At 46.4% G+C, this 26645-nt stretch overlaps 1 protein-coding gene and 1 long non-coding RNA gene across 2 annotated transcripts; both read left to right on the forward strand.

The window, feature by feature from the left end:
* The first annotated feature begins 370 nt into the window (after positions 1–370).
* LOC107121854 (claw keratin-like) lies at positions 371–2366 on the forward strand. The gene is made up of 2 exons (XM_015424865.1): positions 371–414; positions 1656–2366. The coding sequence occupies exon 2, from the start codon at positions 1677–1679 to the stop codon at positions 2214–2216; it is 540 nt and encodes a 179-aa protein (XP_015280351.1). The 5' UTR covers positions 371–414; positions 1656–1676; the 3' UTR covers positions 2217–2366.
* Positions 2367–20218: 17852 nt separating this feature from the next.
* LOC107121860 lies at positions 20219–24924 on the forward strand. Its single transcript, XR_001482881.1, has 2 exons — positions 20219–20265; positions 23964–24924. It is a non-coding gene; the product is annotated as an uncharacterized LOC107121860 (long non-coding RNA).
* The last annotated feature ends 1721 nt before the right edge of the window (positions 24925–26645 follow it).

Here is a 26645-nt window from a genome sequence, read left to right on the forward strand (position 1 = left end):
AAAGTGGCAATCAGCATTCCCCAGGGCATGTAAGAAAGGGCAATGATTCAGGTTGAGAGCCGTGCACAATCCAGGACACTGGAATAACAGTGGTTTGCTCTTTCTCTTTTTTGCTGATGCAATAATGTCCATCTCTAACTATAGGGTGCAATGAGATGACACAGCATACTGCAGATAGTCTAATGGGTGCTAAAGGAAAAGGAAGTAAACATAATCAGGAGCAACTCGATGCATGATTCATCAATATAGCCCCTTTCCCGTAGGTACTAATTAGACCAAGATTCAGGGGTGGGTAGTGCGCACTCCCACAATACTGCCAGCAGGGCAGTATAAAAGAGGTTTTACCTCCTTGCCACTCCATCAGCTTCTCTCCTCTGCCTGTCGCTTTCTGACCTCTTCTCCTCAGAGAACCAAGTAAGTCTGAACGGATGCAATCTCTTTGAACTTGATCGTAGTATCACTTCACCTTCCTTATCCCCCTTTTGCCTTTTTGCAAGATGTGTGCCTTGCACTGATTGCTTCTCCCCCACCCCCCTTAATCCTTTCACAACAGGAACAGATTTCTCTCAAGCTTCTGGAGTGGAGAGAAGAGATAGAGCTGTGAACCACAGACTTTCTGGTTCACATGTTTTCTCTGCCATGAACTTGGTAGAAGACCTTAGGTTGGGCTCTCTCTCTCTCTCTCAACCACAGACCATCTTCCCATCTTCCCATCTTCCCATCTGAAATGCAATCATAATAATCTTGGGCCCCGGTCACACGGGCAGGATATCGCGGGGGGTGGGTGGAGGCGTGGCTAATTGCCCCGGAGGAAACTAATGCACGGCTGCCCGAGCACACGTCTCGGTCGAGGTCCCATGGTTAGGGTGGAGATGCCGACCAAACGGGTATCCTGCAGCGCGGCACAGAAGCCGCACCGCACGATCGCACTAGCAATCGCTCTTTGTGTGCATGCGCTGTTGGGCGCTGTTGCGCAACCTGCGAAGATAGGCGCCGGATGCCACGTAAGTCCACCGGAAACATGACCAGATGTCCACCCTTGGCCCGCGGTTTCCGGAAACTAGTACCTCGTAAGTACTAGTTTTTTAATCCGCACCTTCGGCGGGGAGCCACAGGTTTGCCACGGGAGCACTGCGCTTCCCAGATGTGTGATCGCAGCCAGAAAATCCGGGGGACTCCCGTGCCTCTCCCGCGGCAACTTTGCCATGTGACCGGGGCCCAGGTTTAGTTTATGGTAATGCAAGGATTTTTCAAGAACAGCTCTTATCAGAACTACGGCTTGCCCAAGGTCATCCAGCCAGGTGCAAGTGGAGGAGTGGTGAATCAAACCCGGTTCTCCCAGATTAGAGTCCACGCACTTAACCACGACACCAAACTGGGGCTAGGATTTTCTGCCTTGAGACTATCTTGGGTTCTTTTTTAGGAGAAAGGCAGGCTAAACATTCCTCAAATAAACAAACAGGTCCTGTGCTGCAGAGTCACAGCCCTTGGCTGAGGGTTTTTCATGTATTCTGCACATAACTAGGATATACGATAAATAAATAAATAAATAAATATTCCAGTGCCAGGAACACCTGCAAAAAAAGAGATCATTTTAGCTCATTCCTATGGAGATCGCTTTGTGCCTTCTTCACTTATGTTATTTTCTTTTCCAGATTTCACCCTACCACATCAAGATGTCTTACTGTGGACCTGCTTCCAAAGGCGCTTGCGGTGTTGGATCATGCTATGGAGGTGTTACATATAGCGGACGGCTGCCATCCTACGGCCTTGGCTCCGTCTGTGGGACCGGTGGCTGGTCCGGTCTTGGAGCCCTGTCCGGTGGCTGGTCTGGTCTTGGAACCCTGTCCGGTGGCTGGTCCGGTCTTGGAACCCTGTCTGGAGGCTGGTCCGGTCTTGGAGCCCAGTCCGGTGGCAACGTCGCCTGTGCCAGTCAACTTCCGGGGTCTGAAGTCGTCATCCAGCCGCCTCCCTCTGTGGTGACCATCCCGGGACCAGTTCTGTCGACTTGCGAGCCTGCTGCAGTCGCTGCGTACACACCATGTGCGACCGGGTATTCAGGACAGGGTTCCCAAGCACTCTCCCCTCTGTATTCTGGGGGAGCTTGGGGGGGCTACGGAAGGCTAGGATATGGTGGTTACAGAAGGTATGGCCAGAGGTGCTTGCCCTACAGTGGTTGGGGTTATGGTGCCTGTGATCCTTGTGGACCTTGTTAAATTCTGGCTGTTGTCAACACGGGTGTTAAGAATGAAATGAAAACAAGGTGACAGTCTAAAACTCTGAGTGGACATGACATACTGAGCTTTGGAATTGTTGAGCACCCACCGTCTCCTGTTTTCACTAGTGGGATCTGTTGGGTTCTCAGTACCTTTCCCATGGATGCGACCGTCTTCTCCTAAACACTGCTTATTATGCTCCTGTAAAATACGTTGACTGAGTGGGGAAAGTCTCCTTGTTCTGTTTTCTATTGTCAAACTGATAGAGGGTACTTTGTCTGGGTCCCTCTCTTTACCCTTTTCACAATAAAGTTTAATGCTGCATCATCTCCCTTGTATAATCTTTTTTTTCTTTAATTGTTAATGGTTCAGAATTCTCTTTGGTCTTATCAGTGTATGTACAGTAGAAAGGGTACACAACGATATTAGATTCAGGGGTTGAGGAAAGGTGTGTGCGTGGGGATTTCTTCCAAAAAAACAAGCATGTCCCCCATTTCTTTTTTCCTCATATAAAGAAGCAGAAGAGATGGGATTTAAACCCCACCCTTCACTACCCAAAAGAGTCTCACTTATGATCTCATTTTCCTTACGTTCCCCACAGCATATACCCTGTGAGGCAGGTGGGGCTGAGAGAGCTCTTGCGAGAACTGCTCTTGAGAGAACAGCTCAGAGAACTTGTGACTGACCTAAGGTCACACCAGCAGCTGCATGCAAAGGAGTGGGGAATCAAACCCGGATTAGAGTCCGCACTCCTAACCACTACACCAAACTAGCTCTCTAAGCACTACACCAAATACCTGTCAATCACTATAGAGGGAAGCAAGGTAAAGCACTATAGATGGAACAATACTTATATGGTGGCCAGAGGTGCTTGCCCTACAGTGGTTGGGGTTATGGTGCCTGTGATCCTTGTGGACCTTGTTAAATTCTGGCTGTTGTCAACACGGGTGTTAAGAATGAAATGAAAACAAGGTGACAGTCTAAAACTCTGAGTGGACATGACATACTGAGCTTTGGAATTGTTGAGCACCCACCGTCTCCTGTTTTCACTAGTGGGATCTGTTGGGTTCTCAGTACCAGGCTTGGTTGGTTACATTTTTTCTTCTTCTGCTACTCTCGGCTCCTTGCTCTTTCTTACAATATTGCTTACAACGTTTCCCATGGATGCGACCATCTTCTCCTAAACACTGCTTATTATGCTCCTGTAAAATACGTTGACTGAGTGGGGAAAGTCTCCCTGTTCTTATTGTCAGATCTACAGCTCTGTTTTGTCTAGATCCCTTTCAGCCCCCCCTTTCCACAATAAAACTTGAGACTGCATCATTACTCTTGCCTGATGTCTTTTTTCCTGAAGTCATCAGGAAATATATCTGTTGCCTGATGTCTTTTTTTCATTGTGCAGAATGTGCCTTGTTCTTATCAGGGTATACTTTAACTGTGGTCTAGAGAGACTTATGCAGATATAGGCTGTGGTCACACTGGTGGCTTGGTGTGATATGGTGCCGCCTCTAATTGAACTGGTTTGAAGTATTGTGGGGCATATCAGCCACACAGCACACCCTGCTGCAAGTTACCCATGGAGACATCCTAAGGTAAAGCATCCACATTATTGCAGCACCTCAGCCATGGAGCGCACTGCGATTTCCCCAAAAAAATCATGTGCGTGCATAGTGTGCATGAACTCATAATTGCCAAAACAACAAAACTGGGGCCAATATCAGTCCAATAATACACTCTTGAACATTAGTTATGTATGCTAATACAATTACTTTTATACTTGATATTAATATCTAAGTATACAAAATATTCACAAGGTAACAACCTAATCATACAATATCTTAATGTTATACAATAACACAGTAATACAACAGAATAACAATTGCTGCCAACAGCCAGAAGATACTAGTGGAATTCCAAAACATGTGCTGTTAACAGTCAAAAGAATGTAGAGCTTGACAAAGCAGCCGGCTTATGCTTGGTTTCGTCTCTTAACTTCCTCAGAAGCAACTTAACTAGTATTGTGTATAAGTTTTCTTTATGTTGCAATGTTATTTTCCTGGTTTCTAAAGACTCTCCTCAAGAGTTGCTACGTTTAATATAGAATCTCGCCCTTATTTCCTTAAACCATCTCTCATGTGGGACCTGTCCTTGATAGACTAAGCTTCGAAGCATATCAGCCACACATCACACCCTGCTGCAAGTTACCCATGGAGACATCCTATGGTAAAGCATCCACATTATTGTAGCACCTCAGCCATGGAGCGCACTGCAATTTCCCCAAAAAATTCATGTGCGTGCATAGTGTGCATGAACACATAATTGTGCATATGTGCGCATGCGCACATAGGGATTTTTTTAAAAAAACACCTCCCTAGTGGCAGAATGGATCTGCAGGTTCAGACTGCCAAATCCATTCTGTGCACGCTCCCCTGCATTCAGACATCCGGCCATGCGCAATGACTGTGCAGGGAACTGAAAACACCCCTTGTGATGTGGTGCCTTTTTAACCCCGCTCCAAGTCGTCCTGTGACGGGATAAGTATGGTTGGGGAACACCTGACAGATGTGGCTGTCTGACTACCCCCATTTGATCTGGAGGGGACGAGGGGCTGTGTCGGGCCAGACTGCCCGTGTGATCACAGCCATAGACCGGCCAAGTTATTCAGCTGGGTGGTGCAGAGAGTGAGTTTATCACAAACTTGAAAGCGACCACAATATTAGATTCAGGAATGGAGAAAAGGTGTAGCTTCCAAAATCAAGAATATTCACAATTTCTTTTCTTTTTTTTCATATAAATATTTGACAGTCACCATAGGAAAACAAGTTACTTCCCCCCCACCATAGAGAACAATGGAGTTGATGGGGGCAATCTGTTTGGGGGCCCATAGAATTGGACCCCCTGGTTCAATGTTGTTGAAACTTAGTGGGTATCTTGGAGAGTGGCTCCAAACTCGCAGGGTAGCTGCTGGAGCCTCTCCCTCAAACCCCTTCCCCTCCAGCCCCCAGAATATACCCTATGTTTTTGCCTTAGACTTCAAGAGCCCATAGGATATAATGGGGTCGAATTACTGCCGAAATTCGGCGGCAATTTGGCGGCAAGACGATTCAGATAAGAGAATCTGAATTGGCCCACAGCAGCCCGAAAGGGACTCGAATGGACCATTTTCGGGGGTGCATTTGGTTCAGATGAACTGAATGCACATCCCTAATCATGGGTGTCTTAGCCTTAAGAACAGCCCTGCTGGATCGGATCAGCGCTCCATGCATTCCGGCACCCTGTCTCATGCATTGGTCAACCGGTTGCCCTGGAGGGCCTACATACAGGACACAGAGGCCCAAGCATTGACTTGTTGGGATTCCACCACTGGGTCATAGAATCCTAGAATCACAGAGTCGGAAGGGGCCATACAGGCCATCTAATCCAACTCCCTGCTCAATGCAGGATCATCCTAGAGCAGATCCTCCAGGGCATCCTAGAGCAGGCCCTACAGTGGGGCATTTTGGGGCTAGGCCCCCCGACTTCCCATCCAGCCCTGGGCCCCCAAGCGGCGGTAGGTGCAGGGAAGGAGCCGGGTATTCCTTCCATTCGATTAGTCAGAGCCCTCTAAGAAATGTAAATGCCCCCTGACTTAAAAAAAAAATCCTGGCTATGGGCCTGTCCTAGAGTATCCCTGACAAGTGTTTGTCCAGGTCATTTCTTCCTGCAGTATGTCCCTGCACAGGAGCTAGAGAAGCACATATGCCCTTCCCTAACTACACATACTACACATCAGGATGACTGATCACTGTAGACGACCTACATTTTGTTCAGATCAGTTCAGTTCAGACCTACATTTTGTAGGCGCTGAAGATTCTCCACATCACTCCCCAGTTCGAAAGTAGTGATTTTGGAATCCTGGCAATGCCCAAGAATAAGAACCTTCTGGAGTAACATTATTGCACATATCAAACAAATTACAGGATACTTACTTCCTTTACTCCCGGAACTCAACTTTCTACAACATAATCAAGATCCTTCGATTCCCAGAATTAGAAGGGACCTCATCCAGAGCCTATTAACAGCTGCCAAAACAGTGTTAGCAACATATTGGAACTATCCTTCACTACCATTGATAGATATATGGTTTTCAAAGATTTGGGAGCATCTGATGATGGAGAAAATTACCGATAGGCTACTTCAGTCAGATCTCTACCCCAGGAGAATACTGAGGAATAAGGTTGCCAACTCCAGGTTGGGAAATACCAGGAGGATGCTGGGTGGGACCTTTCCCATGCTGTGACGGTGGCGATCACCCTCCATTATGCGTCACCACAGTTTCTCCTCCCGTAGTCCTGTGACAAAACGGTCTCGAAGGACCATGTCCAAGTGAGCCCTGAATGTGCACTAAGAGGCCAAGCGGCGGAGCTCCGCAAGGAACTCCGCGGCAGTTTCGTGGGCTTGCTGACTCCGCTGGTGGAACACCACGTGACATGTCATCTCTGAAGGCTTTGGCGTGTAGTGGTTCTGGATGGCCGTGATGATTTCGTTGAAGGTGCAGTCATCGAGCTTTTTAGGGGAGAGGAGGTACTGGACCAGTTCTATGATGGCGGGTCCGCATGACCCGAGTAGGAGGCCCTTCTTCGTGGCCTCATCCGTCACCTGGTAGAATACCAGGACTGACTTCAGGCCAGTGATCCAGGCTCCACATTGCTGTGGATGGGCTGTATCAAATGGCAGCACCAGCCCAGACCCCGGAGCAACGGCCATTGTGTCGATCGGTTGCTGCTGCGGCTGGGAAGCGGCTTGCTCACCCTCGTTGCTCATCATTCAAAGAGCGTAGGTAGCGGTGTGTTGTCTTCCCTCGCAGAGTCCCGAAAGCCCGGCTGGCTTGCTCAACGGGATCCCATCCTCGTCACCATTGAAGTGTAGTGGGTTAGACGCATGTAGAAATCTCTGATCCTGGTGTGGTGATCAGCATGGTTTATTGGTACATAACAAAGACAAAGACTAACGGCCGGCTAGCCAACTATATACACACCTGGGAACACTCCCCCGGTCCCGTTGGTGGGTTTAAATCTCCTGCCACGGTCCTATTTGTTCACCAGTGGAGAGACTAGGAGCCTAGTCCCCATTGTTCCTACAGAGTCAAGCTCAGGGGTATTCACTGGCCCCTGGTGGTGGTCAGCAGACATAACACCCCCCATCCGCCTCCAGGTACAAGCTCTCCCTCCTCTGCGAGGGCAGATCTGTGCGTTCCCCTCCCCCACATAGCTTGCAATCCAAAATAGTCTAGTGGCACCTTTAAGACCAAGCTTTATTCAGGTAAAAGCTCTCCCTCCTCTGTGAGGGCAGATCTGCGCGTCTCCCCCCCCCCCCCCCCATAGCTAGCAATCCAAAACAGTCCAGTGGAGCCTGATTGGTGGGTGTTGCCTTCTAACACACTTCCGGTGATGTCAGGGTGTGTGGCATATGCAAATAATGTGTGCTGATAAGTTGTGCTAATGAGCTCCTGCACCTCTTTTTCAACAAAATGACCCCTGAGAAATAGGCACCACTGTGCTTGAAATAGCAGGCACCGCCGTAGTTCATTGATGTCATAAAAATGTGGTGGTTTTTTTCGTTCTGAAAAATGAGTAGAGGTCATTTCGGTGGGGATCGCGAGGGATCGCAGTTCCCCCAAGTGAGGTGTGGAGGGGCGGGGCACACAACGAAGCCACACCCCCTGCTTCCGGCTACCCTGCTTCCGGCCCTCATTCAGCCAGGAGGAGGCAGAAGAAGAGGGAGGGTAAGTTGCTTCCTCCCCGCCTCTCCTCACCCCTGCCTGCCTGGGGCCAGGGAGGGCCTTGGCAGGGCTTCCTCACAGTCCTGCCGGCCTTGCAGGTCCACCGTCGGGCCTTATGATGTCAGGGGGTGTGGCATATGCTAATGAGTTATGCTAATGAGTTCCCCTAACTCTTTTTCTATGAAACGACCCCTGAAAATGAGTTTTATTTAAGGGCATATACAATTGCCATATGCTTTGTTCAGAGACCCTCCTTCAATCTCCGGATATTTGGGGGCTCTCTTTCGTGATGGCAAATAAACTTTTCCCCCCTTGTGCATCATACAAACAGATTCTGAGTAAATTTATAGTCGACCCCCCAGTCAGAACCGGGAGGCTGATTCCTGCAGCAGTGAGCAGAAGTGAACTTGAGAGAACTCATGAAAGCTCATCCCCTGCCATATGCTTTATTAATCTTTAAGGTGCTATTGGACTCTTGTTCTTTTCAACTGCTACAGATAGACGAACACGGCTACCCGTCTCAATCTGTCCCCAGCAATAGTTTGTAGATCTGCAGCCTGGTCTGCATCATCTGCAGATCAGTTGCGATTCCTGGAGCTCTCCAGGAGTCACGTGGGGACTGGCAAACCTACACAGGAGTCCCATAATGGAAAGCTAAAAAGAGAGAAGAGATTGAGATTGGATTTATACCCCTCCCTTCACCACCCAAAGGAGTCTCAGACTGGTTTACAATCTCCTTCCCCTTCCCCTTTTCACCATAGACACCCCGTGAGGTAGGTGGGGCTGAGAGAGCTCTCTCGAGAACCGTCCTTGAGAGAACAGCTCTGAGGTCCTTTCCGCATTTGGATCTCATCCCTGGTTTTATCAGAGTTCAACTCGTGACACGATACCTTGCATATATCCCTGGTTATAACGGCACTCGTTTATCCTGGGTCCAGTGCAATGTTCCCTCTAAGCTGTGGAGTGTTGTGTGCAAAAATTCTACTTTGTGAGCCACTGGCATTAAAGTTGTGAGCGAGCGATTTGGCTACTTCATAAATTAGTTTGCTCTGGAGCCATCCTTCCTGAGCTAAGACCAAAATCTACGAGCTGGAGGCTAAAAAACTGTGAGTTAGCTCACACTAACAAAGCTTATAGGGTCAAGTGTGGGGTGAAACTGGGGTGACCTCAATGTAATGTGGAAACAAAAAATACCTCGAGATAATTACAGGGGTGAACTCGAGTGTAGTGTAGAATGTACGTTCGGGGACAGGGATGAACCAGGATTTAAGGTCTAGTGCAGAAAGGACATGAATAAATTTATGACTGACCCAAGGTCACACCAGCAGCTGCATGTAGACGAGTGGGGGATCAAACCCGGTTCTCCTAGATTAGAGTCTGTGCTCCTAACCACTGCACCAAACTGGCAAATCAGTGGATTCCCGACGACCATCCCGACGACATGGAAGCACGCTGGTGCGATCACACTGGGGAAAGTCCGGTCCTGGCCAATGTTCCCTCTAAGCTGTGGAGTCTTGTGAGCAAAAATTCTACTTTGTGAGCGACTGGTGTAAAAGTTGTGAGTGAGCAATTTGACTACTGCATGCATTAGCTTGCTCTGGAGCCCTCCTTCCTGAGCTAAGACAGAAATGTGTGAGCCAGAAGCCAAAAAGCTGTGAGCTTGCTCACACTCACTCATCTTAGAGGGAACAATGGTCCTGGCCCATAGCAAACCCGTGGTGTCTTAATTGTCAGAGCTCAAGGTTTTAAGTACAGTTCACAGTTCCTTTTAGTTCATTAATATCTATTGGATCCACATACTTTCTTGTTTACGGTTTAGGTGTGGTTCCACCACAGCTTTTCTTTTCTTGTTTTTGGCCTTCTAGTGGCATATCGTTGGGCACTGGGTAAAACTGGGTGGATGAATCATTGGTCTTTACCAGGACAGCTCTTTGCTATGCTTTTATCATCTTATAGCCTGTTTAAGAAAAGTGTCACTTTCTTTAAAGGTGCTTAGTGACAACTGAGTATAATCAGCTGAATTCAGGACCTGCTTCCTGAATGGCTGGAATCATTTGACAATGAGATAATCTCCACAAGGCAAAGCAGGAAAAGAAAGAGTAGTTACCAAGAGCAGTGAACAGCCATGGGGGAAAAAATAAAATAAAATAATGTGTTTTGCTCTGGCCTCCAAAATCACCACTTTCGAATTGGGAAGTGATCATGGAGAACATTTGGCTCATGCAAAAAGCAGATCATCTTCTCTTATCAATCATCATAATGTTTAGTATGTGTGTTTAGGAAAGGGGATATGTCGGACTCGACTGTGCGACTGAACAACAACAACTTCTGTAGCTTCTGGGTGGAGGTGGTTTAATACCTAATGCAAGGAGCAGTGATGACCCAGTAATGAACTACGTACAAGTCAAGGCTTTGGACTCTTTGACCTGTCTGTTGGCCCTCCAGGGCAACTGGTTGGCCGTTGTTTGAGACAGGATGCTGGACTAGGTGGACCACTGGTCTGATCCAGCAGGGCTTTTCTAAAGCCTATGACAACCGGTCAGATTGGGTGGTCACATCTGGCCACCATATAAGTATTGTTCCATCTATAGTGCTTTACCTTGCTTCCCTCTATAATGATTGACAGGTATTTGGTGTAGTGCTTAGAGAGCTAGTTTGGTGTAGTGGTTAGGAGTGTGGACTCTAATCTGGGTTTGATTCCCCACTCCTCTGCATGCAGCTGCTGGTGTGACCTTAGGTCAGTCACAGTTCTCTCAGAGCTGTTCTCTCAAGAGCAGTTCTCGCAAGAGCTCTCTCAGCCCCACCTGCCTCACAGGGTGTCTGTTGTGGGGAGCGGAAGGGAAATGAGATCATAAGTCACTCTGAGACTCTTTTGGGTAGTGAATGGTGGGGTTTAAATCCCATCTCTTCTGGTTCTTTATATGAAGAAAAAAGAAATGGGAGACATTCTTGTTTTTTGGAAGAAATCCCCACACAGAGACCTTTTCTCAACCCCTGAATCTAATATCTTTGTGTACCCTTTCTGCTGTATATACACTGATAAGACCAAAGAGAATTCTGAACAATTAACAATTAAAGAAAAAAAGATTATACAAGGGAGATGATGCAGCATTAAACTTTATTGTGAAAAGGGTAAAGAGAGGGACACAGACAAAGTACCCTCTATCAGTTTGACAATAGAAAACAGAACAAGGAGACTTTCCCCACTCAGTCAACGTATTTTACAGGAGCATAATAAGCAGTGTTTAGGAGAAGATGGTCGCATCCATGGGAAACGTTGTAAGCAATATTGTAAGAAAGAGCAAGGAGCCGAGAGTAGCAGAAGAAGAAAAATGTAACCAACCAAGCCTGGAATCAAGGAACTGAGAACCCAACAGATCCCACTAGTGAAAACAGGAGATGTCATGTATGTCATGTCCACTCAGAGTTTCAGATTGTCATCTTGTTTTCATTTCATTCTTAACACCCGTGTTGACAACAGCCAGAATTTAACAAGGTCCACAAGGATCACAGGCACCATAACCCCAACCGCTGTAGGGCAAGCACCTCTGGCCATACCTTCTGTAACCACCATATCCTAGCCTTCCGTAGCCCCCCCAAGCTCCCCCAGAATACAGAGGGGAGAGTGCTTGGGAACCCTGTCCTGAATACCCAGTCGCACATGGCGTGTACGCAGCGACTGCAGCAGGCTCGCAAGTTGACAGAACTGGTCCCGGGATGGTCACCACAGAGGGAGGCGGCTGGATGACGACTTCAGACCCCGGAAGTTGACTGGCGCAGGCGACGTTGCCACCGGACTGGGCTCCAAGACCGGACCAGCCTCCAGACAGGGTTCCAAGACCGGACCAGCCACCGGACAGGGTTCCAAGACCGGACCAGCCACCGGACAGGGTTCCAAGACCGGACCAGCCACCGGACAGGGTTCCAAGACCGGACCAGCCACCGGACAGGGTTCCAAGACCAGACCAGCCACCGGACAGGGCTCCAGGAAAAGAAAATAACATAAGTGAAGAAGGCACAAAGCGATCTCCATAGGGATGAGCTAAAATAATATATTTTTTTTGCAGGGGTTCCTGGCGCTGAAATATTTATTTATTGATTTATTGTATATCCTAGTTATGTGCAGAACACATGAAAAACCCTCAGCCAAGGCCTGTGACTCTGCAGCACAGGGCCTGTTTTTTTTTTTAATTTGAGGAATGTTTAGCCTGCCTTTCTCCTAAAAAACACCCAAGATAGTCTCAAGGCAGAGAATCCTAGCCCCAATTTGGTCTAGTGGTTAAGTGCGTGGACTCTAATCTGGGAGAACCGGGTTTGATTCCCCACTCCTCCACTTGCACCTGGCTGGATGACCTCAAAAAAACTTCTTCTTCTTCTTCTTCTTCTTCTTCTTCTTCTTCTTCTTCTTCTTCTTCTTCTTCTTCTTCTTCTTCTTCTTCTTCTGTGATATCTCCGCTGAAAGCACCCGGTATAGAAGATTATTGGAAAGACTGGGGGACCTGGAGAGATGCTTTTAGTTGGAAGTTCACAGTATCGGGCTCAATGAACCATTCTTCTTCTTCTCCTTTTGGTATTTTTGTATTTGTGTGAGAGAGCCCATGCCTGGAAGTCATGGCAATCTCTGGCGACCCCTACTGGGCATGGAGGACATTCAGAGAAATGGCTTGATAGCCTGCCTCTGCATCCCAACCTTGATATTCATTGGAGGTCTCCCATCCTAGTACTAACAAGGGCCAACCCTGCTTAGCTTCTGAGATCTGATGAGATCATGGGCTATCCAGGTCAGGGCCCAATGAGCCGTTCTGTTTCAGCGAAAAGCAGCTTCTATATATTTACTTGGAAGGGGGGAAAAACCCTTATCGTTTTAGAAAACTAAATGTTTGGTATTGTTGATCAATATTAACTGACATTCCCTATGCCGGGGTTTGAGGTGGCCTCTTAAACACCCACTTCCTCACTTCTGAGAACGATGGGAAGAACTTTGAACTAAAGTAGATACTGAGACAAAAATCAGACAAAGGTTGGTTGATTGGATATTTTTCGTCAGCATGTCTTCCTGACTGAGTCAGTGAGCCTGCAGGGAAACGCAGGGTCTCCTAGGAAAACTGCAATTCCCCTACAACAGTAAAAGGGTTTGACTTCATTTCACCTGGAGGGAAACATGTTATAAACCTGGAGGTTCTTCTGTTGTCGAAAAGTTTCAGAACGTCTGAGGGAAGTCAACGCTGTGCTGAGAAGACAAACAGCAGATTTCTGGTGGGCCTCAAAAGACCATAAAAAAGAGCCCTGCTGGATCAGAGCATGGTCCAGAGCATGGTCCAATCATAGAGTCACAGATTTGGAAGGGGCCATACAGACCGTCTAGTCCAATCTTATCAAGGACCACACAGAGACCAAGAAGATATACCCCTGTGCTGAGTACCACCTCAAGGGTATGTGGCTTTGACTGGTAAAATGCTGCTAAAGACTGAATGTCTTTAACATAAGAACATAAGAGACACCAATGTTCCGAGAGTTCTGGATGGGCCTTTGGCCTGAACCAACATTGGCATGTCTTATGTTCTTATGCTCTTATGTAATGTTGGATCAGGCCAAAGGCCCATCTTGTCCAACACTCTGTGTCACACAGTGGCCAGAAATACCAGGTGCCATCAGGAGGTCCACCAGTGGGGCCAGGACATTAGAAGCCCTCCCACTGTTGCCCCCCCCAAGCACCAAGAAGACAGAGCATCACTTGCCCCAATGTATACCTAATAGCCACTGATGGACCTCTGCTCCATATGCCTATCTAATTCCCTTTTGAAGCCGTCCATGCTTGTAGCCGCTGCCACCTCCTGTGGCAGTGAATTCCATGTGTGAATTACTCTTTGAGTGAAGAAGTACTTCCTTTTATCCATTCTAACCTGACCGCTCAGCAATTTCATGGAGTGCCCATGAGCTCTTGTATTGTGAGAAAGGGAGAAAAGTACCTCTTTCTCTACCTATTCTTTCCCATGCATAATCTTGTAAACCTCAGTCATGTCACCCCTCAGTCGTCTTTTCTCCAAGCTAAAGAGCCCTAAGCGCTTTAACCTTTCCTCATAGGGATATTTCATTTCCCTGCATAAATCTGTAACAGATAATACTTACAATGTACATGATACTTACAACTGATAGCACAGTCCTAGGCAGACTTTCTCCCATATAAGCCCATTGATTTAAGTAGGCTTAGACAGGAATAACTCTGCATAGGATTGCACAGTTAGGTACAGAGAAAGCATTTAAGAAAGACAAATGCATCAGTTCTTTGGGTGAGATCCTGTGGATCCCTTCTGCTAACTGTGACCTCCCCAGAAGTTCTTGCACATGGGGAAGTTTTCTTGCACTAGATGGAAGGGTTGCTGTTTGTGGATGGTTCCAGGACAGCCAACTGTTCACCTCGAAGAATTAAAGGGGGGGGGGGAATCAGTGTGACACTTAACATTTTTGGTTTCTTCATTTATGGCAAATATAACTTTACAAAATGCAGGATCTACAGAGCCCCAAAAGACCTACATTGACATTTATACACGTATATTATTGCTTGATGCTTCACAACAGAATGTGTACAGTGTTTTCACTGGAGACAGCAATGTTCAACCATATCAGAGGTTTTGGGAATGTTCAACCACATCAGAGGTGTTGGGTTTGTTTTTTTATAGTTATTTTACACCTCCAAGTCACCATTCTTTATTGCAAAGAGTAAGCCATGAAGAAGCTCATCTGAATTCAGCTAGAACCTACACACTGTTCCCTTTTTATGAGAAGGCTCGTGTTAAACATTTTAAGAAGTCACTTATGAAATGCAAGTGGCAGTTTTATTTGCTCTCAATCACCAACTCTCTACCAGAAATTGTTTTAGGTAATATTTCAGCCATGTTCATTCTCATTTATTGGGTTGAATCCTATCATTCCTTCCATGCAACTGAATCATCTAACATTTAAGGAGTATTTTGCTTTACACTAGGGTCCAGTGGTGCCTTAAAGATAAACACGGTTAATTCTAGCATATGTCTTTTGTGTCCAGGTTACTATTATTTTTTTCCATTGGAGTCCTTTCTGCAATAGGAGGACTCTTTCATTAAACTGATGGAACATAACAACATAAGAAGAGCCTGCTGGACCAGACCAGTGGTTCATCTAGCCCAGAATTAGATAAGCATATGGAGCAGAGGTCCATCAGTGGCTATTAGCCACAAGGTATAGATAGGGGCTCTGGGGCAAGTGATGCTCTGTCTTCTTGGTGCTTGGGGGGGGAGTCAACAGTTGAAGGGCTTCTAATGTCCTGGCCACTGGTGGACCTCCTGATGGCACCTGGTATTTCTGGCCACTATGTTGGACTGGATGGGCCTTTGACCTGATCCAACATTGGTGTCTCTTATGTTCTTAAACAGTTTTCACACAGTGGACAACACTGAAGGGTGAACAGAAAGGTCATTGAGACTGAGGTCCTCCCTCTTGCTGTCTCATAATAATATAAGAGAAACCAATGTTCGATCAGGCCAATGGCCCATCTAGTCCAACACTCTGTCTCACAGTGGCAAAAAATACCAGGTGCCATCAGGAGGTCCACCAGTGGGGCCAGGACACTGTTATTCAGAGGTTTGCTGCCTCTGGTCATCTCCTCCATGAATCTTTTCCCTTTGAGAACTATTTGTGGTCATGGCCATTACTACCCCTCCTGGTAGGGAGCTCCACAGACAGAGTTTTCCCCCAACAGAAAACCGCTCGGTTATTGGATCGGAGAGTGGCTCTAACCCACTGTAAACCGATTTTCATTTGCTCACTATGGTTACATGGGTTGGATCCAACCATCTTCTTCATGAGACCTGCATTCCATGTGGAATGGAGGCTGTAGTAGGGAGTGAACTGGGCAAGGTTTAGTAAAAAAAAAAAAAGCTGGCTGGATCGAAATCCATACTTGGACACTCAGGTTTGCAGATACAAACTCATTTTTTCAGCTCAGTTGAAATTCAGATAAACTTTTGCAGAGCAATTTCTGACAAAGAACAACACAATCTTAATAATAACAAGACTTTGCATAAATGCTGCTGTAATCTTTGTAATACCATAAACTGAGCCAAGATTGTCATCATTATATGCCAGAAGGGTGCATGGTCCGTGGTTGAGAGAGAGAGAGGAAGAGAGAAAGCAACCAAAGGCTTTCTACCAAGTTCACGGCAGAGATATGAGCCAGAAAGTTTGTGGTTCGCAGCTCCATCACTCCTTTCCGGAAGCTTGAGAGAAATCTGTTCTCGTTATTAAAGGACTAAGAGAGGGAAAACAAACCAATAATGCATGGCAACACATCTTGCTAAAACACAAACACACACAAAGAAAGAAAGGCAGGTGAACTGATACTGCGATCCAGCTCAGTGAGGTTGCCCCAGATCGGACTTACCTGGTTCTCTGAGGAGAAGAGGTCAGAAAGTGACAGGAAGAGGAGAGAAGCTGATGGAGTAGCAAGGAGTTGGAAGCTCTTTTATACCTCTCTGCCGGCAGTATTGTGGGAGTATGCATCACCCCTCCCATGTACCCTGATTAGTAATTGGGGGGGATATGCTGATGAATCATGTCTCAAATTGCTCCTGACTTTGTTTACCTCCTTTCCTTTTTGCATCCATTAGGCTATCTTCAGCCCATTGTGTCATCCCGTTACACCCTATAGTTTGAGGACGGACATTATTGCATCACCAAAAAAGAAAAAAAGTGAACCACTGATATTCCAATGCCCTGGATCGTGCTGGGTTTTCAACCTGAATCATTGCCATTTCTTGCATTCCCTGAGAAATGCTGATCGCCTCTTTGGGGTCAGGAAGCAATTTTTCCCCAGGCCAGTTTAGCTGGGGATCCTGGAGGTTTTTTGTCATCTTCTTGGCATAGAACAGGGGTCACTGGGGGTGTGGAGGGGGAGGTATTTGTGAATCCCCTGCATTGTGCAGGGGATTGGACTAGATGACCCTGGAGGTCCTTTCCAAGTCTATGATTCTATTATTCTAGAACTGGCACCACTGGTGGACCTCCTGATTGTGCCTGTCATTTTTGGCCACTGTGTGACAAGAGTGTTGCACTGGATGGGTCATTGGCCTGATCCAACACTGGCTTCTCTTATGTTCTTAACTTTCTTGCTCACAGAGTCAGTGTTAGAAAGGTCAGCTAAACTCCAAGTATTTAATCAATAGATCTAATTCTCAATAGCGGCCCATCTCTGGATACTTAAATACGAAGACTGAGGCCATGAACTGACAAAGAGGGACCTGTGTACAAATCCAGGTTTGCAGAAAAAAGAAATCTGAAATCTAAAATAAATTAATAAATTGGGGTCTAACCTCCTTCCCAATATAATCGAAACCGTGTCTTCTACACCGTGCCTTCTATCTCTAAGAAACAAGTTTCCATATCGTTGAGAATCTGATAGTGTTCTGGTGGCTAGGGATTCACAGCAGTATTGTCAGTCTTCAAGCTTTGGGGGCAACAGGGGGAGGGCTTCTGGCCCCACTGGTGGGCCTCCTGATGGCCCCTGAGTTTTGGCCACTGTGTGACACAGAGTGTAAGATTGGATGGGCCATTGGCCTGATCCAACATGGCTTCTCTTATGTTCTTAAGAGCAGAGATCCATGAGTGGCTATTAGCCACAAGGTAGAGATGGAACATTCTTTCTGAGGCAGTGATGCTCTGTCCTCTTGGTGTTTTGGGGGGGCAACAGTGGTAGGACTTCTGGATGGGAGCTGTACACTCTCACTTTATGTTTTTTAGAAGATGCCATGTAAAGGCAAGCTTCTCTCCTGGCCAGCACGGTAGACTGAGAAGAAGGCTATTTAGAACCTTGCCACTCATTCAGACTGACCGTTTTCATGCAAAGCTTTCCCTCTCTCCCTCCTTTTCACATGGCAGTGTGGGATTATGTGCTTGCTTCATGACTGAGCAAGAGCTGAGCAAGAGATCGGGAAAAGAGCCCCCTCTCCTCATCACAAGAGCTCTATGAGCATTACCCCTCTGTCTGTTCTGTCTAGTCATGGAAAGCGTGTCCATGAGCACAATGGAAGTAAGATTGGGGACATGGCTTTCTCAACACTGCTGATGATTACAGTGAGGAAGTGTCCATGTGCATACTGCCCCCATACCTTGGAACTATGTCGATAAAGTGATGCTCATGCAGAGGCAAGACACAAGGTCAGCATGCACATGCTCATTCTCCCTCTCCGTGCGTTCCATCAACTTGTGGAGGTGTCATGTGGTCAGGGCCACTGAAGGTGCAGGTGGAAGTAGTTTGAATAACCCTGGTCCTGGAAGAGACTGATTAGACCTTAATTAAAGGCTAGAAGGATTAACACATGCTTGGTCATTGAGGCTAGATAGATTAGCAAGTTATCTGTGGATGGGGAGAAACAACCAAACCAGTCAATGTGTCCCTACTGGATCCCGGGCCTGGGATGGGAAGTCTTGTGGTGTTGGAGAGCCATGCCCGAACCCGCATGTTGTCCAGCACTGAGAGATAGTGTTGATGGTTGGCATCTCTTGACACATTTTGGTGTGCAGTCTATAACTGTGGGGATGCTACTTGAGTGATCCGAGCTTAGAGCAGGTCTGTCCAAGTTTGGTGAGCCCATTGGGTCATATGTTAGCAAATCAATTTATGAGGTCAGCTGCGTTGTTCCACAGGTCAGCTGATACAAACATTTAATTAATGCTATTTGTAAAACAATATTTCATGTCCTTTGGGGCATGTGTCAAATTCACCACAAAGTAACAGAGCATGAGGTCCGAATTAGGGCACGTGGGTTTGATACAGGCAAAGGGAGGAGCAAAAAGGAAACGAGGAATGTAGTGTTGAAGCAGCCGAAATAAGATGTTCTGTAGAAACCTTACTAGGAATACCAAAATGATACTATTTCCTTCTTGTAGAAAAAAATAAATCCTAGTCACAAAGAACAAAGATATCATTCCAGATGGACAAAGGAATCTTCACTACATTCAATTGACCACTGGCCACTGTGTGATACAGAGTGTTGGACTGGATGGGCCTTTGGCCTGATCCAACATTGGCATCTCTTATGTTCTTATGACTTGTGGAGCTCTCTTTTGTTGTTGTTCAATCACACAGTCGTGTCTAACTCTTCGCAACCCCAATGGACCACATCACGCCAGGCCCTCCTGTCTTCCGTTGTGCTCCGGAGTTTGCTCAATTTCATGTTCATTGCATCAATAACACTGTCTAACCATCTCATCCTTTGCTGTCCCCTTCTTCTTTGACCTTCAATCTTTCCCAGCATCAGGGTCTTCTCCAGTGAGTGTTCCCTTCTCATTGGGTGGCCAAAGTATTTGAGAGCTTCAGCTTCAGTATCTGGCCTTCCAGGGAGCAGTCAGGGTTGATTTCTTTTAGGATTGACTGATTTGATCTCCTTGCAGTCCAGGGGACTCTCAAGAGTCTCTCTATTGTGGGCTAAATTGGTAGTTTATGAGGCTCATGGGAGCCGAATATTGATTTTCCCCTAAAAACTGCCACTAGTTTTGCTATATTTAATAGGGGATTAAACAAGTTCATGACGAATAGGTTTATCATCCATAGTGTCTCACTAGAACCTTCATATTGAGAATCAGTATAGCTCTGGAGCAGACCAATGATGAAGAAGACTATGCCCTCTGTGTCCCTATTAGCTATCTTCTGCATTCAATGAACTCTTGGTCTAACTGAGTAGGGTTATCCTAATATTCTTATGTCTCTGTGTATTACATTTGCTGATTGAGACGGTGGTGCATTTAAAATGAGCTACAGGAGTTCTGGCACATAGGACCGCCTTGCCCATGTCCCCATTTCCCCAGACACTGGATTGTGGCAGTTCCACTGACGGGGGACAATTCTCAAAGCTTCTGGCAGGTGTTCAGAACCAGCCTCGTTTCCTTCCTTTGTCCTGCCACTGAAACTTGGCAGACTCTTCCGCCATATACAAATGCTCCCCATCGTAATTACCGATATTTGGCGAGTATTGAGTAACACCAAACAGAGAGGGTTGATCATCCATTGCGGAATATCATTGTGGAAACCAGGGTGGACGCTTGGTTGTTTACAGGAGGGATTTGATACATGATGATTCATCACCATATCCCCCTCCCCCAAAGTACTAATTAGGACAAGATAGATAGGAGCGTGGTGCATACTCCCACAGTACTGCCAATGGAATAGTATAAAAGAGATTTTGACTCCTTGCTGCTCCAACAGCATCTCTCCTCTGCCTGTCGCTTTCTGATCTCTTCTTGACAGAGAACCAGGTACGTTTGATCTGAAGCAATCTCATTGAACTGGATCGCAGTATCTGTTCGCCTGCCTTAGTGTTTTACCAAGAGAAGTGCCATGCATTTATGTTTTCTTAATCTTTTAATCCTTGCACTATGAGAACAGATTTCTCTAAAGCGTCTGGAATAGAGTGCTGGAGCGATGAACCACAACCTTTCTGGTTCACATCCCTCCTTTGCCGTGAACTTAGCAGAAAGCCTTAGGTTGGTCCCTCACTCTCTCTAAACCACAGATCTCCCTCCCATCTGACGTACGATGATAATAACCTTGGCATAGTTTGTGGTATCGCAAACATTACAGCGGCATGTGTGTGTGAAGTCTTGTTATTACTAAGATCTTGTCATTCTTTGTTGGATTACTTTAGCTAGGTTCATTTGAAACACAACTGAGCAGAAAAATAAGTTTGCGTGTACAAACCTGTGTGCTTGGATTCAACCAGAGTTTGATCCAACCAGCTTTTTTACTACGCCTTGCCCAATTCACTCCCAACTGCATTCTACATGGAATGCAGGTCTTATGATTCTCAGCATAGCCTTTTTAAGTGGACATGAGGATGCCACCTTCCTTTTTCGCTAGGAGCAAAGTCAGATGGATCCAACCCATGGAACATGGGAATAGAAATTTAAACATATGTATATATGTTTATGATGTTTCAGATCCAGTCTGAGCAGTTTTTGTTTAGCGGGTGAGCCAGTGTGGTGTAGTGGTTATGAGTGTGGACTCTAATCTGGAAGAACTGGGTTTGATTCCCCACTTCACCACAAGCGGATGCTGGTGTGATGCTGGGCCAGTCATAAGTTCTTTCAGAGCTGTTCTCTCAAGGGCAGTTCTCAAAAGAGCTTTCTCAGCCCCACCTGTCTCACAGGGTATCTGTTGTGGGGAGGGGAAGGGAAAGGAGATTATAAACTGCTCTGAGACTCCTTCGGGTAGTGAAGGGTGGGGTATAAATCCAATCTCTTCTCTTCTTCTATTTTTTTATTTTATTGGATTTGTATACCAACCTCCCTGCATAGTCGGCTCAGGGCAAGTTCCATCATAAAAACTATACAGTTAAAAACAATTAAAATACATCAATTAAAATACCATTACTCATATTTTTAGCCAGCACCTCAACAATGGAGGTCTAATACAATTTGGGTTCCAGATGATGAAACAGATCTGATCCACCGGAGGGGAGGCCCGATAGATAGATAAAAAGGAGGACACCCACTGTGTGAGACAGGATGCCGGATTAGATGGACCATTGGTCTGATCCAGCTGGGCTCTTCTTATGTTCTTATGATCTCACTCAAAGAACTAATACATTTGTCTTATTTATTTATTATTAGTATCACTGACAGTATAATCATAGAGTTAATCCAGTTTAAGCCCTTTAAGTCAATGGGTTTAGATGAGACTAAGTCTGCATAGGACAAGACTGTTAGTTGTTGATTCTATGCAATTTATATAGGGAACAATGTTCCCTCTAAGCTATGGTGTCCTGTGAGCAAAGATTCTACTTTGTGAGCTACTGGAATTAAAGTTGTGAGTGAGCGATTTGCCTACTGCATAAATTAGTTTGCCCTGGAGCCATCCTTCCTGAGCTAAGACAAAAATCTCTGAGCCAGAGGCTAAAAACCTGTGAGCTAGCTCACACTAACTCAGCTTAGAGGGAACTCTGATAGGGAAATTAAATAAAGATATTCAATCTTAAGAAGCAATGTATCACTCAGTGTCAACTGGAGGATGAATCAGCTCGGTTACTTTGAGGGTCAGGATCCTTGATGACCTTGAGCATTGGTCTGATACAACAGGGTTGTTTTTTACATTCTTTGGAAAATCACCAGAAATCTTTGTTAGTGTTTTCAGCACACTTTTTTACTTCCTTCAGCATTTTGAAAAAAGTTTTGACTACAGAACAACCTCCAAATTTAGAAAATATTTCCCTGCAGGAAAAATCAGGTAATAATTTAGAAACATACCAAATATCGTTGTCGAAGGCTTTCACGGCCAGAGTTTATTAGCTGTTGTAGATTGTCCGGGTTGTATGGCCGTGGTCTTGGCATTGTAGGAATGCCAAGACCGCGGCCATACAACCCGGAAACTTTACAACAGCTAATACCAAAAATTCTTTGAAAAAAGATTTGCTCTTTCTATGAATTGCACTTTCCCTAAGAGACCCTTCAGTTCCCTATGGATTCACAGAAAGAATGCCTTAGGGAATTCTCAAGAAAAATATTCAATCTCAGATTCGTATCTAGAAGTTTCAATATCGGTTTTACTTCAATTTGTCCTTCCCTCGTTCTCACATGCAGGGGTATGGGTATTTAAGGAGGGACATCAAAGTATTTGCTTTAGGCATGTCACCTAAAATTGATCAGAAATACTAAATATTTATTTGTTCTAAAATGATAAGTTTCTCAAAATGAATATATGAAGCTGCTGAATTAGCCTGGTACCATGAACTCAACTTAGGAGCACCTCTCCAGGATCTCAGACTTTCCAAAACTTTGCTACCTTGGGTACTTTCACTGGAGATGACAGGGACCTGGACTGGAGCGTCTGCCTTGCAACTGTCCTGAGTCCTTTTAGGGAGACAGGCAGGCTAAGCATTTGTTAAACAAACAAGCAGTCCTGTTGTTGTTGTTGTTCAGTCGCACAGTCGAGTCTGACTCTTTGCAACCCCATGGACCAGATCACGCCAGGCCCTCCTGTCTTCCGCCGTCCTCTGAAGTTGGTTCAATTTCATGTTTGTTGCATCCATGACACTGTCTAACCATCTCATCCTTTGTTGTCCCAGTCTTCTTTGACCTACAATCTTTCCCAGCATCAGGGTCTTCTCCAGGGAGTGCTCCCTTCTCATTTGGTGGCCAAAGTATTTGAGCTTCAGTTTCATTATCTGGCCTTCCAGGGAACAGTAAGGGTTGATTTCTTTTAGGATTGATTGATTTGATCTTCTTGCAGTCCAAGCGACTCTCAAGCAGTCCTGTGCTATTGTGCTACTGAGACACAGGGGCCGTGTTCAGACTGGTAGTTTGGCCCGGCGGGCAAATGTTTGAGGAGCGTTTCAGTAGCGGATTAAAGGGGCGGGTTCACACAGCCACATGTTTCAGGCGACCCCCAGCTATACTCAAGCCATCTTGTGCTGCTTCCCTCCCGAGTTTAAAAGATACCATGTTAAAGTGGTAGCAAACTGTGTATACAGCGCATTGATTCTGGTTCCCTGAGTGTGAACGCAAGTGCTGCTAAGGCGGGAACAACCCGCAGTCATTGATAATAGGAACCGTCTGTGTCCATGGGCAGGCGCCATTGGCGCCTGCGTAATCCTGCCCTATTTGCCACTGTGCCCATGCACACATGCGCATGGGCGCATGCAACCCAGTGCGGAAACAGCCGCTAACAGGCTGCCAGGGCAGCCCAACAGTGTGAACACTCCCTTGCACTTCCTCCACGGTATCCTCCCGCTTCATTTGCTGCAGTGTGAACGGGAATACCGCAAACAAGCCGTTCCAGGTCTGTTCCGGGGTTTCTTTGCCACAACTCCCTAGCGCTTCAAATTGTCAGTCTGAACTCGGCCAGAGCTTAGCTCACATTTCAGGGTCGGATCTGCAAAAATAAGTATTTTACCTCATTTCTCTGGGGATTGCATTGCACCTTGTTCACTTACTTATATCAATATGTTCTTTTTCTTCAGCTTTTAGCCTACCACGTCAAGATGTCTTACTGTGATACTGTCTGCAATGTCCCCGCTGGTCTTGGATCGTGCTACGGAGGCCGACTGTGGCCATCCTATGGCCTTGGCTCCCTCTGCGGAACAGGTCTTGGAACCCTGTCTGGTGGCTGGTCTGGTCTTGGAACCCTGTCCGGTGCCAACGTCGCCTGCACTGATCAGCTTGCAGGGTCTGAAGTGGTGGTCCAGCCGCCTCCCTCTGTGGTGACCATGCCAGGACCCATTCTGTCTGCGACGTCTCAGCCTGTTGCAGTGGCTCAAACATCTTTTTCGGGACTGGGCTCCCAAGGGCTTGCCCCTCAGTATTCTAGTGGCGCTTTGGGGGGATATGGAAGGTCAGGTTTATATGGTGGTAGTTTGTATGGAGGTGGTTTGTATGGTGGTGGGTTATATGGTGGTGGGTTATATGGTGGTGGGTTATATGGTGGTCTGAGAAGATACGGCCAGAGGTGTCTGCCCTACAGTGGCTGGGGTTATGGTGCCTGTGTGCCTTGCGCGCCTTGTGGTCCTTGTTAAATCCTGGCCATTGTCTACATGGATATGAAAAACCTGGAAATGAAAGCCAGATGATGACCTTGGACTCCGAGTGGACATTACATGCTGAGTGTTGGAAATTCAGAGCATGTACCATCTCCTGTTTTAACGAATGGGATCTGATGGGTGCTCAGTATCTCTGAAATCATGCCATGATTATGTTTTTTTTCTTCTTCTGTTACTCTCTTCTTCTTGCTGTTTTGTACAATATTTCTTACAATGTTTCCCATGGATGTGACCATCTTCTCCTAAACATTGCTTATGACGCTGCTGTGAAACGCATTGATTGAGTGGGGAAAGTCTCTCTGTCCTGTTTCTTATTGATAGATGGTATTTTGTCTGGGTCCCTGCCTTTCCTTTTCTCACAATAAAGTGTGACGCTGCTTCATCACTCCTGCCTGATCTTTTTTCCTCCCCTCAGTGTTAAGAATTCTCCTTGGTCTTTATTATCAATGTAGAGGTAAGACATTTTCTTTAAGTTTACCCTGTTGTGGAGTGACATGGAAATACCCGGTGGGGAAGCCCGATTATTCAGGTGGGGGGGGCAGAGGGTGAGTGTACAATGACCTGGGGTGCAGTTGAAAGGGGACAGAACAATGTTAGATTGAGGGGTTGAAAGAAGAAGAGATTGGATTTATTCCCCACCCTTCACCACCCAAAGGTGTCTCAGAGCAGCTTACAAACTCCTTCCCCTTCCCCTCCCCACAACAGACACTCTGTGAGGTACGTGGGGCTGAGAGAGCTCTTGACAGAAACTGATCTTTTTCAAGAACAGCTCTTATCAGAACTATGGTTTGCTCAAGGTCATCCAGCCAAGTGCAAGTGGAGGAGTGGGGAATCAAACACGGTTCTCCCAGATTAGAGTCCGCGCACTTAACCACTACACCAAACTGGCTTGAGAGAAGGTTTAGTTTCCAAAGCTAAGAATGTTCCCTGCTTCCTCGCCTCATAGCAAGCTATAGAAAATGGGGGGGGGGGCACCCTCTTGATCCAATCCCTTTGAATTTTGAGGATTATTTCAAGGACAGGCCACACAGATGTAGCAAGGAGGGATGTAGTAAAATGAGAGAGAGAAGAGAAGAGATTCGATTTATACTCTGCCTTTCACTCGGAGTCCCAGAGCAGCTTACAATCTCATTCCCTTCCCCTCCCCACAACAGACATCCTGTGAGGTAGGTGGGGCTGACAGAGCTTTGATAGAACTGCTTTTAAGATAACAGCTCTGAGGGAATTGTGACTGACCCAACGTCACCCAGCAGCCGCACTTGGAGGAGTGGGGAATCAAACCTGGTTCCCCAGAGTAGAGTCCACTGTTCTTAACCACCACACCAAACAAATGACAGGATTGTCCTTTACGAACAATGTGAGCAAAATGTCAGCCACTGGGACTCAAATCAGTGCTCTGGGACTGGAATGACAGTCCCCAGAGTGCAATGAGAACCTCTGAGAGTAGCTAAAGTACTCTGGGTCTGGGATGACAGCCCCTAGAGTGGAATGATAGCCTCTGAAACCAAATAAATTGCTCTGAACTGAAATGACACCCTAAGAACATAAGAGACGCCAATGTTGGATCAGGCCAAAGGCCCATCCAGTCCAACACTCTGTTACACAGGGGCCAAAAATACCAGGTGCCATCAGAAGGTCCACCAGTGGGGCCAGGACATAAGAAGCCCTCCCACTGTTGACCCCCCCAAGCACCAAGAAGACAGAGCATCACTTGCCCCAGAGTCCCTAATAGCCACTGATGGACCTCTGCTCCATATGATTATCTAATTCCCTCAGGTGGAATGACGGTTCCTCATAGTAGCATAAGTGTTCTGGGAGTGGAATGACAGGCCCCATGGCAGCATGCTCCAGCAAGCCATGGTCCAATGCCTCCCATGTAAACAGAACCAACAAGTCCAACAGAACCAATGTCAATCCAAAGAACCCCAGCAGAACCAAGGACCAATGTGTCAGCACAAGCCAAACAGGACCAATGGCAATACACAGAGGCCCAGAAAAACCAGAAACAGCCAGGCAGACCTGTAAGACACTGACACACACACATAAACATGGACACTAACATTAGTTCTCCCTAATATGCAATCCCATTTCCCTGTTACATCTTCC

The sequence above is a fragment of the Gekko japonicus genome, unplaced genomic scaffold (assembly GCF_001447785.1).
Source record: "Gekko japonicus isolate JY-2015 unplaced genomic scaffold, Gekko_japonicus_V1.1 scaffold1203, whole genome shotgun sequence".
Lineage (NCBI taxonomy): Eukaryota > Metazoa > Chordata > Lepidosauria > Squamata > Gekkonidae > Gekko > Gekko japonicus.

Coding starts and splice junctions, on each gene's coding strand:
- LOC107121854 (XM_015424865.1), top strand. CDS start 1,677: ATGTCTTACTGTGGACCTGCTTCCAAAGGCGCTTGCGGTGTTGGATCA.